A 17,633-nucleotide genomic window follows, 5' to 3' on the forward strand; every position below is an offset into this window, starting at 1 on the left:
AAAATTTCTGCCATTATCAAAATAAATACGTTGCAATCCAACTTTAATCATGGCAACTCTGTTGAGATAAATTTGAAAGTTGTACTTTCTAATTCCCATGGGAAGTATTTGTACAAATGTTATTTTTGATGGATAAAACCTAACTTGTTTTAAGCTCAGAGGCCCTCGAAACCTTAACAAAAAGTCAAAATCGAAGTGAACTTTGAAATTATCAAAATAAATAGGTATGACAGGTTACAATCCGACTTTAAACATGGCGATTCTGTTGATACATTCTAATTTTCTATGGGAAGTATTTGTATATATATTATTTTAATGGATAAAACCTAACCAGATTTAATAGTACATAGTGGGGCCAATTTTTGTTTTGCACCAGGGCCCTTGGTTACCTAACTACGCTACTGGTTATCAAGCACTTAAAATGACAAGTTTGACTATTTGTATAGTATGTCGAACTACCAGAGGAAAATTCTGCAGAGAAGAGCCGGCAAGTCGCTGTTTTAAAATCATCATTCTTTATAAAATTAATGAAAATGAAATTAAACCGCTGTGTGTATCTACCGTTATAATAATAGGTGATTATGAAACTCTCTACACATTTCATTAATAATGATATCATTGGCCTTTGAGTTTCTATTATAACTATCGACCATTAAAAATTTATAACCCCTATATCTATTAGGTACGGAATTCGTTATACCGTTTGGTACCACTAAAGCTAATCAATAAAATTGAAGTGTCTGATGTCGAAATAGCTAGTCCCGCGGTAAACTTCTATACTAATATAATAAAATGTTTTTCATAGGCTCTGGAACTACTGAACCGATTTAAAAAAATCTTTCACTGTTGGGAAGCTATCCCTGAGTGCTATAGGCTATATTTTATCCGCGTACGCGAACGGGAACCACGATGGTAAAATCTCGCGGCGTCTGCTAGCATTTGGATAAAATATACCATGTGTTACTCGCTGATAACGTAGCTTTTTAAATTTTTTTCATCTTTTTAGTAGCTTGGCTTACAGTACATATTTTGCAGCGCCGAGATATGGGCACGCCTTCTCAATAATCCTGTATACTATAAATAACTTTGATCGGCGGCTGACCTTCGGCAAAGGACGTCATGTGGACAAAGAAGACCGAACGACGTATTTTTTTGTGAAGGGAAAGTAAAAGTTTACTTATATCTTCATACTAAGTAGGTACAGTACCTAGCGACTTTTTAAAACTCAACGAGAAGCTTGCTTGCTTATCGCGGGAAGTTCTGTAAAATTTAACGCTTATTCGCGGGAAGTTCTGTAAATGTATCTATTTTCCCCTGTCTAACACCATATACAAAGAGATATATAATTATATAGACGCATTATTATTACGTGGTAGGACGTTTTATTAATCGACTAGCGGACACCCGCGACTTCGTCCGCGTGGAAACAATGTAAACCAAGCCCTATTTCATCACTTTAGGGGTTGAATATTAAAACACTTGAAACATTATATTTCGTATTTTTTTATGGTTTATGAACGAAAACTGTAACTCTAAAACTTAAGGAGTTTCCATATAAACTTTCAACCCCTAAATACGTGAAATCACCTTCTTATTTTATTTTCGCAATAAAAAGTATCCTTCTTCGTAATATGGTCATAAACCGTGCTAAGTTTAATTTGAATTCATTCAGCAATTTCAGCGTGATGCCGGGTGAACAAAATCACAGACAGACAGACAAGAATTCAAAAAAAATATTTTTGGCTTCAGTATCGATTATATACCCCAAATAAAATTTTCAGAATATCTTCAATGTACAGAATTTGACCTGTTACAGTTTTATTATAAGTATAGATAGTGTGAGATTTGAGTCTGGAATTCGTCTAGGTATACATACTCTCTGTCTTTACACTGTACTTTCCATAGAGAAAGATACCGCCGAATTCGAAATTCAAACTGTTGAGTTATAAAACCATCGATAAAAAATAGAACAGTAGTATGTTAACTCTACGATTGTGTATTACTTTTTATATAAAGTTCGTGTACCCCTTATATTACAAGCGTCAATAAAAATAAACAAAGGCCATGCTTGCCTTTGCCCTGTGGTGAGTCAGGTTTAAGTATAAAGCGGTAGAACGGCACTTCATGAGAAGCGATAACCGGCGCGTTCCTTCCTAGTATTGTCACAATAATTAATACAATCATGTACCTAAACTAGCCAATGATAATTTTATACTTTAGATCGGTTACGTCCCTATAAAATCAGCACAAAAAGTGATCTGAATAATAGGCTACAACACTGAGCGCATACATGCACAATTTTGTCTTTAATTTCATTACATATTTACTAGCTGGCGCCGCGCGGTTTCACGCGCGTAGTTCCCGTTCTAGTAAAAATACGGGGATATATAGCCTATAGCCTTCCTTGATAAATGAGCTATCTAACACTGAAAGAATCGGTCCAGTAGTTCCTGAGATTAGCGCGTTCAAACAAACAAACAAAGAAACTCTCCAGCTTTATAATATTAGTATAGATGTGCTTATATATAGTTTTTACACTTCCTGAACACACAACTCTACAATGTAGATGATATGTAGATTTGTTTAAATAGCGTTCATTGTTGACCACAACTAACATTGAGTTGGCTATAAATTTCCTCTTTTGAGTGCCTCATTTTTCATGCGCTAGTAACACATCTGACAGTATTTAATATCATTGCCTACAGCTTCTTAACAAATTGATGTGAGTGAAATGATGAATAGGCTGCATTCCTTCCTTGTAAGGCACTTATGGCTATCAAAAGTAGTTGATTATGTTGAAGTGATAACTTATGGGAGGGTAAACCGCTTGGATGGTACAAGTCATCGTTTTTGAGATATTGTGACGTGACAGTTAGCAGCTACAGCGATTGTACCATTATTTTATGGTAGAGGAAACACCTCGAGCAGGTCCCAGGACTTGTGACCTTGGGAGTAGGTTTAAGTGATCCCTTCCGACTAGCCAACACTCACCTTCCCTGCCCGACATGTTCTCCATGCCCATACAAAACAATTTATGATAAAACAATATTTACAACACAAAACACTATTGCGCAAAATCACTAACGCGACTGGCAGCGTGACGGTGTCTACGCTGCCTCACAAACAACTGAGCTTAAGTCATCAAATACCCTCTTATTTATGCCAACACTGATACCTCCCCTATACAATAACATAAATAATGAATGTTAACACCTTTTCTTGAGGAACTTGTAACAATATTAAAACTATTCAAAAAAGTTGTAATGGTCAAAATATGCATGATAACGCCACATATATACCATACATTATATAAGTATTTATATGTAGTATATAAATGTATATGAATATTATAATATCAACTATCTTAGTACCCATAACACAAGCTACTCTGTATGCTTACTTTGGGCACAGTAGATATAACAAGCTTTGGGGCTAGATAGTGATGTGTATTGTTTAAGTATATTTATATTTATTTATAAGTATATCTCTATTACCTATATATCTACGAGGAAGATTTCTGGAAGACTTCCCCGAATATATTTGTAAGATTTTATACTCTTTCAAATAAAAAGAGTGCAACCCAAATCGGTTCAGATTTGATGGAGATACGGAGTGAACTTCACCAGAAAAAATCACGTCGAATTGATTGAGCATTCTTTCTGCGAACCGATTGCAAAGAGTGCTGACTGTTAATCTCCGCACAATTTATACGGAATTTGAATGAGTTAAAGTGATTAAACATGTAGGAAATGTTTCAGAAATGAGTTTACTAAGAATTTGAAATACCTATTGACGATGATTTTATACTATAAATACGTTCGTCGTCGTCATCAACCCATATTCGGCTCACTGCTGAGCTCGAGTCAGAATGAGAGGGGTTAGGCAGGTTAGTTAGGTTAGTCCACTACGCTGGCCCAATGCGGATTGGCAGACTTCACACACACAGAGAATTAAGAAATTCTCTGGTGTGCAGGTTTCCTCACGATGTTTTTCCTTCACCGTTTGAGACACGTGATATTTAATTTCTTAAAATGCACACAACTGAAAAGTTGGAGGTGCATGCCCCGGACCGGATTCGAACCCACACTCTCCGGAATCGGAAGCAGAGGTCATATCCACTTGACTGGGCTATCACGGCTCTCACGTTACGTTACTAACACTTTTTGCAGTGATTTTGTGGGCACGTCTATAAGTTCACTGTAAAATATGTTCCAAACTCAGCTAAGCCACTGGGACTTTCTAAGTTCACACACACACACACACACACAGACAGACAGACAGGCAGAGGACAGGCAGACGAACATGACGAAACTATAAGGATTCCTTGTGGACTACGGAACGCTAAAAACAGCTATATTTTTTAAGCTTAGATTTTTTGTATCAATATTCCTGTTTCCCTCCAACAAGTCGTAAATACTGTGTTAGGAGAGTATATGATAAAAAAAACAAGATTCCGACGAATTAAGAACCTCCTCCTTTTTTGAAGTCGGTTAAATAGTCCAGCGGACGGAGATCGAGATCATGACCTATCTATCTATGATTATTAGTTTGAAATATTAAGGCTTATTTTTCACAAAAAGTATGTATTTAACACGACCTCTAGATTAGTTTAACCTATTAAGGCTTAAGTACATTTACAAAAAGTATGTATTTAATAATAAAGATTCATGTTCAAGACCTAATTAGATCAATAGAGGCTTCTTTTATCTTTCACCTTGTGTAAAAGATAAATAGCAAGGCTTTAAGTAAGTGGCACTTCTGCAAATACTTTACATCTTCATTTATTTAATATTATGTATCGAACAATCTTCTTACGGAAAACAGGTCTTGAAATAACCTTTAATGATATTTTATTTCTTCAAGACTAATATACTAATGCATAGTTACCGAATTACAAAATGCCATAGACTAATGCATAGGTACCAAATTACGAATTGCCACAGACTAATATGTAATATCGAGCCACCTCGGTATACCAGTCCTTAATCATGGCTTAACGATCCATGATTACGCCGTCTCTATTTGGAATGCAGTTGAGCGTTCACGCGGAATATTAATCATGATTAAGCTTAAGGTCCATTATATTAATCATTGGCCATTGCGAGTGATTATTGATGAGGAAATCCGATCTCCTTGACCGTAACACGTGATTTCGTGATTATTATCATAATTAATGGATAGCAAAACCGCATTACTTCAATAAACGTAATGCAGTTTATTGTACGATTACTATTACCAGTCAGTAAGATGACAAGTGCAACTGTCACTGAAATGTCAACTGTCAATGTCATTTTACTGACTGGAATTAATAATCGTAAAAGATAGCCCAGTGGATATGACCTCTATCCCCGACTCCGGACGGTGTGTCGAATCCGGTCCGGGGCATGCACCTCCAACTTTTCAGTTGTGTGCATTTTAAGAAATTATATATCACGTGTCTCAAACGGTGAAGAAAAAACATAGTAAAGAAACCTGCATATCAACGAATTTTCTCAATTCACTGTGTCTGAAATCTACCAATCCGCCACTATACATTGGGCCACCGGGCCTTACCTCTCTCATTCTGAGAGGAGACTCGAGCTCAGCAGTGAGCCGAATATAATATGGGTTGCTGATGAATGCAGCTAGACTCTTGGGTAGGTAATTTCGTGAATTCCGAATCTCGTAGACTTACAGCGTCTTACAATCTGCCTTCCGAATCAGTGTACCTAATCAGTTGTGGGTTAGTGAGTCATTGCAGTGTAATGACTTATTGTTTTTTTAATTTTATCAATTGGTAATTTTATTTTATTTACGCATTGTAACAGCGTGGTGAGTTTAAGTTACATGTCTTCTCTCCTATTAAGAGTCCGGCCTGGCCTGGTAGCAGATAAAATACGTCTCCGTAAGAACTCCGTTACAAAAACCTTTATCACTATTTCATGCCTACCTACCTATCTACCTACTATCATTTCTACGGATTCAAGATTACCCTAATCTAACCCAAGAAAACTCAACAATATTTTGCGCCGGGATACAAAGAGAATCGAAGGTTTATCTTTAAACGAGTACCTACGGTACTTGATTTGATTTGATCAACACATAATCGGCTCACTGCTGAGCTCGAGTCTCCTCTCAGAATGAGAGGGGTTAGGCCAATAGTCCACCACGCTGGCCCAATGCTGATTGGCAGACTTCACATACACAGAGAATTACGAAAATTCTTTTGAGAAAACGCAGGTTTCCTCACGATGTTTTTCCTTCACCGTTAGAAACACGTGATATTTAATTTCTTAAAATGCACACAACTGAAAAGTTGGAGGTGCATGCCCCGGACCAGATTCGAACCCACACCCTCCGGAATCGCAGGCAGAGGTCGTATTCACTGGGCTATCACGGCTTTTAAATGTCTTAACTACAACAATTCGTCCAGTTAACCTACAATAATACAGTTTGAGAGCACTTGTCCCAGTTTTGTAAAGCCTTTTAAATCCTGTTAGAACGCATGGAAAAACAAAAAGTTGGAAAAATCTATACGGCCCGCGCAACTGTAAATTAAAACTACGTGCTTGTGAAGCGATGCATTTTATTTTTAACTTTTTAATTTTCCGACTGCAGAGAGGTTTTCGATTGGCAATTAAAAACTTTTTGTATGTTTTCATCTTGTTTCAGTATTGGAAATGTTTGCTTGTTGTTTTTGTATTTGACATTTGAACTATATATGCACGAGAAGTTAAACTTTTATTCTGAACTAGTGAACGCCCGCAACTTCGTCCGCCCTTAGACCCTTACAGTAGTATCGCTGAAAAAATGAAGTAATTTCTCCCGTTTTCCCAACATTTCTCTTCACTGCTCTGCTCCTATTGATCGTAGCGTGATGAAAAGTATACTATAACCTGCTCAGTAGTATTAAGAATAATTGTACCAAGTTTCGTAAAAATCCGTCGAGTACTTTTTGTTTCTATAACGAACATACTGACAGACAAAAAGTTTACTGATTGCATTTTTGGCATCAGTATCGTTCACTAATCCCTGATAGTTATTTTGGAAATATATTTCATGTATAGAATTGACCTCTCTACAGATTTATTATAAGTATAGATATGTATGCAGCTATCACATTGATTCGATGCCAATACAGTCTTGCCTAAGTTCCTAACTCCGATCATCATTATCAACCCATATTCGGCCCACTGCTGAGCTCAAGTCTCCACTCAAGATGAGAGGGGTTAGGCCAATAGTCCACCACGCTGAACCCAATGCGGATTGGCACTTCACGCACGTAGAGAATTAAGAAAATTATCTGGTATGCAGGTTTCTCACGATGTTTTCCTTCACCATTTGAGACACGTGATATTTAATTTCTTAAAATGCAATCAACTGAAAAGTTGGAGGCACATGCCCCTGACCGGATTCGAACTCACACCCTCCGTGAATATGAGTTAGAGGCAGAGGTCATATACAATGGGCTATCACGACTCTTACCTAACTCTGATACTTCTATAAATAATATAATATTAAGTACGTTCACTACGAACAGTAAAATATTTATGACAGCAATTCATATTTGTCAAAGTTCATTACACTTTAATCTAAACATCGTAAACAAAACAAGGCATTAAAAATGTGTTCCATTTAGTTAACTGTCATGTCGTAACAATTGATTTATGTGTAGGTAGGTAGGTATAACCGCCACACCCACATTGTCAACTTTAGCAACGTCCAAAGCTCTTTTGTCCCCAAGATGTTTTCTTGAAAGTGTCGAGTGACGATATCTTTCTAAGAATACCTTTGTTGCTAGGTATTTGCTTTCTTACAACCGGAGAACGGATAAAGTGGTATGGAGGTGTTAATTTTACGCACTCGACTACGGGGAAATATGATTAATATTTTTGTTGGGTAGGCGTGACAAACGACGGTCCCGAGAATTGACAGACTTTATTTGGTTACGTGTAACGAACTTTGTAGTTGCGAAATCTTCGAAGTCATTTTCGTCAACTATGAACTATGTGGCATATTGTTTTCCATAGTACATTAGGGATTCAAGGTATTGATGAATGGGCTAGGCGGTTTTTAGAAACATTAAACTTACGGGAAAAACAGCTTTCAGTTCCGGTTAAATTTTTCGAAATTAAAAAGAACAGTACCTAACTTATTCTCATTTATGTACTAAGTTATTTAAGACTATTCTGTACTTCTTCATTTCTTTCCAAGGAGGAAGAAAATCTCTGATGGACTTCTGCCGATTGAGTCCACAACTATTTGGACTAGACAGAGACCTTTCCAAAATCAGCTCATATCACCAACCCCGATTTTCTTTATTCATATAACCATTTAACTTCCCAATATATTATAACAACTTCAGTGTATATTGTAACAACTAGTTACGAGTTTAGGTACATGTATCTATTTAAGTTCCACTGTAACGCCTAAACTACTGCATTGATGCATAGTTCCTAGTGACAAAGACTATTTGGACAGTAGTATTAACAGAATGGACTAAAGGTACATAAATAAATACCACCTTAAATTATGCTGCCTACAAATTGTCATAAATGTTACCATACAATAAAAAATACAAAACAATTTGATCATATTATACTCGTCCAGCGAGCTATGGAGAGGGGTTATGTTAGGAGTATCTCTGAAGGGCAAAATCCGGAACCAGGAAACCCGTAGGAGAACGAAATGAACCAACGTAGCCCAAAGGATTAACAAACTGAAGTGGCAGTGGGCGAGCCATATTTTTATTTGTCCCAGAAAAGATGGCCGCTGGAGCAGACGTGTTCTGGAGTGGAGACCGCGTACCAGCAAGCGCAGTGTAGGATGCTTCCCAGATATGACGGTAGTGGGAAGTGGCTGGATCAGAAAGGCTGTTTGCAGAAAGGCATCTGTGATGGACCTGCCAATGCATAGCTTTTAGCAAGGTGTCAAAAAACATTTACTTAGTCGAAAAACATTTAATTTACGAGATTACTACACCATTGATGAGTTCCTCAATAATAAAGATGCTTGGAGGCAATTGGATTAGCTTCACACAGGAAGTAAAACTATAAGAAATTGTAATGTTGTCATCAATTGTAAATTATAAATGTAATAATAAAATTGTAAATTATAATATGTATGATTTTTTTAAAAGACCACTTGTTGAGTTTCTTGCCGGTTTCTTCTCAGCAGAACCAGCCTTCCGAACCGGTGGTAGATTCTTTACAAATAGTCAACTGACGTATCAGAAGTGCTTATAAAGTGAGCCTGCTTGAAATAAATGAATTTTGAATTTTTTTGAAAAGCGCAAGATCGTGGTGGCGCGCTCTCGGAAAAGCCTTTGTCCAGCAGTGGACGGATACAGGCTGATGACGAAATCGATGACTAATATGGGCTAGTTAATATCTCGCATGACCTAATCAAGCGAAAACTTATATATTGCCAATTATGTCAATATATTCATAATATGACATCATTTCTGTTATTAAATGAATAAGATAATAGAAATCTTTTAAATCTTATCATGGTGAAATTATATATTCATCGTTTTTCATTCGTCATCATTTAATGTCTCCTACAGATAAGAAGGTAAACATGTACCTACTTGAATATTATATTCGGTTCTAGCCTATCCGAACTTGTCTTTCTTACTGAATTCCAAACATTACACAAACAAAATAAGTGATGAAAAGAAATTGCATTTGGTTTTCTAAAATTTAATAATGAGATGACAAATAGCTTTCTTCATTATAACATTCTTATTTCAGTCAAATAAATCTTGAAAAATACAATGTTTTTTGAAAATAAATGTTGATTTTTTGCTTATTCTATAAAATATATTTTATTTAAGCGTACTATATTTTTATAGCTAAATCTGAAAAGTACTATATTTTCCTGAACATTTTTGGCAACCCTATGTATGACGCAATAAGTTCTCCTAGTTGTGCTCAAAAAAAGTTCGCCATAGTATAATAATTATGTTTCTGTTAAGGTTGGCTCACTATCAACCAGTATAGTAAATCGGACAATGTCGCGGGCTTCCGCTTGTAAATCTATAATAAGCGTAATACAAAATTACCTAACCACAATAATTAGATAGGAAAAATATTTACGTTAATTATACAAGTATATTATTGTGTGTAATATTTTATTCTCGGAATAATGGTAATTATCGGTTTACATTTCCCAAACTAAAAAATAACAGGATATACCTAGCTAACGAGTATAATTATACAATTAATTATGTATAATAAACAAAACATGATTATTGTGATAACTTAGTAAGTACCAAATGGCTACGAGGCAACCACTTTTGAATGTTTGACTTTTTTTGGATACTTATTTAAAAAATTAAACAAAAAAAACCAACTGACTTCAAAATATAAACACAATGAAAACATAAGTAGGTAATTCATGCATCGTTTTGATTAAAGCTTACCTATCCCTTCAAAACTAAAAATGATTAACTTAATTTATTATTACATCAATGAGCAAAGCGCGTGAAAAATCGGTTCAGTATTTTGTCTATTTCTCTTCACTTGGTTACATATTAGCACTTCGGTATTTCCGACTTCACCGCCATTGGTTGACATTTGTCTATTTCTCTTCACGAGATATCTCGTTGGTCATAATTATGTTAGCGCCACAGAAATATTTAAAAAACCTTGATAGGCTAGTTGACACTTTTTTTAATTGTCTTAAATAGTTCATTATCGTTATACTAGACTAAAAAAAAAATCATATTTTATTTGAAACATTCATGAAAATTTTAGTTGAATGCAAAGAAACTATGTTTTTACAAAAAAAAAATGTCTTGCCATTATAAGGGTTAACATAAAAATGAAATTATCAAATATTTTGATTTTAACACTCAGCGTTTGACAAAAATTTACCGTTACCGTATTAGTTACAGTTTATTACATCAAGTAACATTGTGACATCACAAACTGGAGGACAGCATTTTTGATGTTTGGAAAATTTGAAATTGGAATATGTGATTTGTAAATTAAGTGTTAAAAAAGTCCTTAACTTTTATTAGGTAAGTAATTAATATCGATATATTTCGGACCCCTATTCCATGTACTATGCGAAATAAATTTTGTATAAATTAAATTTGATATGAGTCAACTATCCTATTGGTGATGTGAAAGTGTCAATTAACCTACGATAGTATAAAGTATACGATATAGTATATATTAGTATAGTATATAGTGCTTAGTGTATCCATAACTATAGGTACCAACATCAGCAATTACACAATTATTATCGGCAGCAGTGAAGCCATGCTATATGTTTGTGTTTGCCGACCGGTTCAAGAACCTCGCCGCAGGAGCCGAGTTCTGAGAACGAGTCATTATGGCGCGAAACCTTGGTTGACTCGGACACTATGGAATATCTATGAGTTTATATTGTATCAAAGCTAACAATTAATTGAATACACATGATTAATTATTCATAAATACATACATACAAGTGTCTGTTTGTGATTTAAAGATAGCTCTATTTTCTCAAGCGCTTATAGCGGTGTAAGATCCCGTATGTAAGACCTGTCTTCTTAACCCATATTCGGCTCACTGTTGAGCTCGAGTCTCGTCTCAGTCTGAGAGGGATAATAATCCACCACGCTGGCGCAATGCCGATTGGCTGACTTCACACACTAAAAGCTTTGATAAAATTCTCAGTTATGAGGAAACTTTCCTGACAATGTTTTTCCTTCACCGTTTGAGACACGTGATATTTAATTTCTTAAAATGTACGAAACTGAAAAGATGGAGATGCATTCGGACAGGATTTGAATTTACGTCCTCCGAATCGAAGGCAGAGTTCATATCCACAGGGACATTGGACACGGTGGTATACGAAAAATCTAGGATTCATTTTTCAAACGGACATCATCTTATTCATATCGTGGACTTAATTTTTCTTAGTCGAGCCATTTATTGACATATTTAATTTATACCAAACCAGTAGACAGGTCGGCGAAGGTCGGCTTTTGTTAAATATTTTCGATGTGTCCCCTTCAAAAAACGACAGATAATTTTATTGGTGAACTACCGGGCGCTCGCAACTTCGTCCGCGTGGAATTCAGTTATTCACAAATCCCGCGGGAACCATGAATTTTCCGGGATGAAAAGTAGCTTTTGTTTAGCCAAACACAAAAATTTACAAAGTTTCATACAAACTTTCATCCCCTATTTTATCCCTTTAGGGGTAGAATTCATCACAATCCTTTCTTAGCGGATGCCTACGTCATAACACCTACCTACATGTCAAGTTTCAGCCCGATCTGTCCAGTGGTTTGGGCTATGCGTTGATAGATCACTATGTCAGTCACCATTGAGTTTTAATTAGTTAGATTTGAGTGCCATACAAGTCCAAAGGTAATTGGTCTGAGGGACGACTGACTGCGACGATAGTTCCAGTTTTGGCCACTGGGTCAGATAAGTTTGTGGCACTATGCGCGAATTTCACCAACTTCCTTACCGCTCGGCCACGCTGTATAACACATTTAGGAGGTCACCGCGGTTCACAGAACTCGGCACACTCCGATTCCAATTTCTCGGAGGATACCGTTGTTCTCGGTATGTGGTTCTTTATTTAACCGAGAGAGTTGACGATGAGTATACACTACATGATGTTCCGAGAAGCCATTCCGATAATGGTTTCTAAGTCCGCATCGAGTCGAGACTCGAGACGGATCTGAATGCTATATTGCGCGCTTTTGTTCTAGGTATTAACTGAGTTATGAAACTGTTTTTTTGCTTATCTGTACCTACTAAAATTCTATTGGAAAATATTAATTACATATTGTAAAAATGATGATTTTAAAAGAACAACTACTGAGTTTCTGCCCATAATCTTTGGAACTACATACCTACCAATCGGATTGTGAAAAACTATTTTACTCGTGTTGAACCAGACCGATGAGGAGTGACCATACATTCTCTATGGGAGTCTCTCTCTACTCTATGGGAGTGACGTAGGTTTACTTTAGAGATGGGGAGAAGGGTGATGAAGAGAACTGAACTTTGTTAGAAAATCTGTACTTTAATATTCGAATAATATCAGATAGGTATGAGTAAATATAATATTTACGAGATAGCTTTCATTTTACCTACAACGTTTGGCAACATTATGAATGGAAATATTTATCTATATTTCTATAAATAATTCACTTAACAAAACACTTACAAGACCAATTCGAATATCATAAAACATAATTTGCTATACGTATTAAAACACCATTTTACTTTTTTGTAATAAAATGAATAGTTTGATAAGAACTATAAATATTTAATTCAAAATTTGGGCTCCTCAACTATACGCAGTTTTTTTTTACCTTATCCCTAGACGTTTATAAGCCAGGAGCTAGCGAAGGAGTAAACGAAGGTCAGCCAGATTTAAATATGTATTTGTCGTCCTTTGATATAGCGTAGGTAGGTATCTCACAATAGAAACAAAATAACAATTTGTATGCTATTGTTTAGATTGCGTTTACATCTTTTTATTTACTTTTAATCGACTTCAAAAAAGGAGGAGGTTTTATAAACTGCTAAATGTATACATAAAATGTAACAGGTCAAATTCTGTACCTACATTGAAGATATATATTTTGAAAAATTTTTCGAGGGCATTCTACAATCGATACTGAAGCCTTTTTGTATGTCTGTCCATGTTTTTTGTTGACCGTTCATCACTCTGAAACTACTGAATGAATTAATTGAATGAAAGTTGGCACGATTTGGGATCATAATACGAAGAATAGGGTACTTTTCTGTTATGATAGAAAAAATTTCTGGCATAAGTCTTAATTCTATTTTATAGTTGATTTCATGACCTTCGGCGGGTTATTCAAAATTTCATGTTAAAGGTATAGACAATAAACAAAAGTCGCCTCTATAGGTAATAATATGTTTAATGCTATCACGATAGCTAATCAAAGTTTCCACGATTATTGAAATAGAAGATAAACTTTTTAGTTAGTATTAATCTTATCAACAGTTCTACGAATCATCCAATCTATGAATTGAGTTTAAATGAATGAGTAATATTTCGTAAAATGGCTATCTCAATAAATCTTCGATAAAAAATACCTATTCGCTATATAGATCTACCTATCAAATTGTATCTTCTCAGAAACTAAATATATATTATGTAATCCGTACTTTAAAAAAACGAAAGATTTTCTCCATCGCCTCGAACATTTTCAGAGCATGTAATACAAGTGCTTGCTCCGTGGTTCATTCAAACCACGTGTTTTTTTTATTAAAGTAAGTAGATTATTTACTACAAATTTTAATTTAATTCAAATCTGGTCTATCTTTTTATTCCGATTATTCTCAGAAACGGCTAGACTGATTTTGTCGCAACTTTTACTGGGAGACAGCTAGGAGTATTCGTAGTAACTCAAAGTACCTACTTTTTTCAATATTTCTACATAAATACCCTACGTGGGTAAAACCACAAGGCACAACTAGTATACAAATTTACCACGGTTACTTTTCAAAATAAGGAGATATTGTGATATTTTAGTCATGACGCAATGTGACGTATTGTTTGTAGGAGTAATCCTGTGTGTTGGTCTAAGGTGTAGACTGTAGATATTATCAAATACCATTCAATCCTCTCAGCAACTGCCCACTACGCTCATCTAACTGACCTTAAAGTAACGCAGTGTTGCCAACTCTCGAAAATATTTATCCCTAAAGTTTGTGTCAAAAACCCCTAAAATCGCCTTAATTATTGAGTTGTCCCCCTAATAAATATAAATTCATAATAATTTAGAAATAATATGCTGTTTAATACAGACAAAATCCTACGTCTTTATCTGAAGATTCAGATTTTTTGAAATCATACATGTTGACAATGAATAAATTTACCATTTTTTTATATTCGATGAAAATCGCCGCCAGTTGCCTCAGAGTAGTTGTAGAATAACGTATATGTCGTTATAAGTCGCTAGGCCAAGAAAGAAATATTAAAATCATCATCAATTTCGAAATAGTGATGTGCCTTTATTGCAAACGTTAAAGAACTTTTACTCTATCGGTAACCGGTTCAATAAATAGTCACAGATTAATAGGTACGATAAACAGTTTTAGTCACTTCAAGTCCTATTGAGTAGTTTATAACATGTATTTTCTATAAATCTTTCTATAAGATTGTAAAAGAGAAACGCATGGTACGAATGTTATAAATGACGAATTACTTAGGTACAAATAATAATGTCGTGTCCATATGAATAGAATATCAAATGTGGTATACCTTTGTGATGAGAAGTTAAATTGTAATAATAATATAAATCTTTGTAAAGACTCTGCAGCTGTGTACCAATATGTCCAACTGCGCAAGCAGCTGGCACATGGCTGTGAAAGCAACGCAGGTAGGGGATTCCGAGAACGCCAAATATAATCGAGTTACGAGAAACTCGCTCTCTATGGCACGTTTAAATTTTGAATGCGCATCGAACACCTGCCTGCGAATGAATTTTACTTACTTATTTATGTATGTGATTACTTTTAAATCAAATTATATGATTGTTTTCTCTTGAAATTTCAAAAAAAATGATTTAATGAACTACTTTAATTTGGCTGTATAAAACTGTTAACTTTATCTTTTAAACCTACAATAAAAAAATATTATTATCATAAAAATTACAGCGTTTCATAGAAGTATTCGTGACTGGAGGTGCACGCAACACGTTTACAGTGGAGTGAACTTAGTAACCAGGTCACGCATTACTTAACGTTTTTCGGTCAGAGTAACTCTTTTTATAGACAAGTTTTGTACCTTAAAAACAGTTTTGAATTTAATATGTAAGTATGTACTTTTTATTTTAAAATAGTTTGACTACTGAAAACTTTGTATTTTACTGTCATGCTAGATATATGTATATGTAAGTAAGTAGCTACATTTATAAACATATACTCCCTAATGAATAATATGAAACTATTAATTTTCTCTTTCGTGCTATTGCCATTATTCATTATTTACTAGAATGGATTGAGTAGAATAGACATGAATGTAAGATTACGCAGAATCGTGCGCTACGTACAAATAATACAATGGAATGAAGATAGCAAGCAAACGACTAGATAACTGGATAATTGTTGTTGGTTGGTGAATGAATTCTCGGAAGTAGTGAACGTTCGAGTTTCGTATCACTCGGTTGTCGCTCGGCAACGTCCTCCAACGTTGATCCCCACTTTTCGTTCGTACGAGTCAGAGAACAGAGTCAGTTTGTAGCGAGTATTCATCAAATTGACTGCATACAGAGCGTCGGCGCGATCGGTCAGCGGTGGACGTTTCAGTGTTCCAATAGTTTTTATTCGATTTAATTTATAGTCTTTACTATTTTGTCTTTGGTATTGTGAAAGTGCCCAACACTACTGTCATTATTTTATGAAGTTGTAGTTGATTTAATTACCATTTGTCATTGTCGCGTCGCCTCGTCGCCTGCCTGTGCCTGTGCCTTCCAAGAATTTCGCTTACGGACGCGTTATTGTGTTTTAACAATTTTGTGTTGTGAAAAAAGAAATAGTGCATAAAAGTTCAACAAAACTTATCGGACATTACCGAGTGAATAACAGTTTTTATGATTCCAAAGTGCCTATGTGAATTAATACAATGTCGGATCGTCATTGACTTGGAATTTGCGTTGCTGTTTTTAGTGAATTAATCAAACCGTGGCCTCCGGAGACGAGGCGGGTGGTACACGTAAAAGTCCACCAAAAAGTGAACACCAAATGTGCCTGATTGAGCGGCGGGAAACAAAACTGTCACCTCTAAACATGACTATAGCAGCGAGGTTACCTCTACAATCTTCAAGTGAGTTCGAGGAACTATTGTTCTTAACTGTAGGACATACAATAGGTATTTTAGTTTAGGTTATTGTATTAAACATAAAAAGAGTTTAAAACTTTCACAGCGCAGAATTTTAGGTTATATTATAAGTAGAATTCTTATCATTTTAGCTATAGTGACAATGCGTTTTGACTGTTGGAAAGTTTTGTTTTAAACTCTCTGATGCTCTCGACTTCGTCCGACGAATTTAGGGTTCTAATATGCTGCAGTGTTCTTTAGATAAAAATGATTTTCAAGTAAGGTTGTAACAACAACTTTATGTATCATTTAAAAACATAGTTCTAAGTACTTACGTGTATTGCTTTGAAGTAAGCATGTAGGTCTAGACAAACTAAATTAATCATATCAGTATGAAACGAGGAAGTATTCTCATAAAATTGTAGGTACAAGTCATTTTATTGAACAAACATTAAAACATTTAAATAGTAAGTACCTGGTTTAAAACTTATGAGGGAACTGATTATTACCTATATTCATTCTTGTATTGCTAAAAATCTTTTACTCTATGTAGTCAGGTAAAAATAAAAAAAACCTGTCTACTGTAATTACTTATCAATGTTAGAAAAGTCTTGATAAAAAGTATGGAACATCATTGAAAAATATAACAAAGTTGCCTGGCATATCCTTGAGCTAGTTTTGTTTATCCATTATTGATACACATATGCATGCATTTGGTCTAAGGTCCATTAGAAATATATATCCTCATCTGTTATTCATTAGTGATAAGAAATAAATGAGAGATAATGTTCACAGAGACAAATTGCAAATAACTTGCCTAAAGAAATTGCAGCCAAACACATTTTTCA

At 35.1% G+C, this 17,633-nt stretch overlaps 1 protein-coding gene across 4 annotated transcripts in view; it reads left to right on the forward strand.

Annotated features, from left to right (window-relative positions):
* LOC112055340 (suppressor of cytokine signaling 2) overlaps positions 1 to 17,633 on the forward strand; it is a 66,818-nt gene that overhangs the window by 36,063 nt on the left and 13,122 nt on the right. The window contains exon 1 of one of the 4 annotated variants that reach the window (XM_052884157.1): positions 16,137 to 16,791. The exons of the other annotated variants lie outside the window; for them this stretch is intronic. Within the exon in view, the coding sequence (XP_052740117.1) occupies positions 16,710 to 16,791 (82 nt within the window). The 5' untranslated portion in view covers positions 16,137 to 16,709. Of the gene's footprint in view, positions 1 to 16,136; positions 16,792 to 17,633 lie in introns of those variants that run through there. 4 annotated transcript variants of the gene reach the window in all.

This window comes from Bicyclus anynana, chromosome 11 (assembly GCF_947172395.1).
Source record: "Bicyclus anynana chromosome 11, ilBicAnyn1.1, whole genome shotgun sequence".
In the NCBI taxonomy this organism is placed as follows: Eukaryota; Metazoa; Arthropoda; class Insecta; order Lepidoptera; family Nymphalidae; genus Bicyclus; species Bicyclus anynana.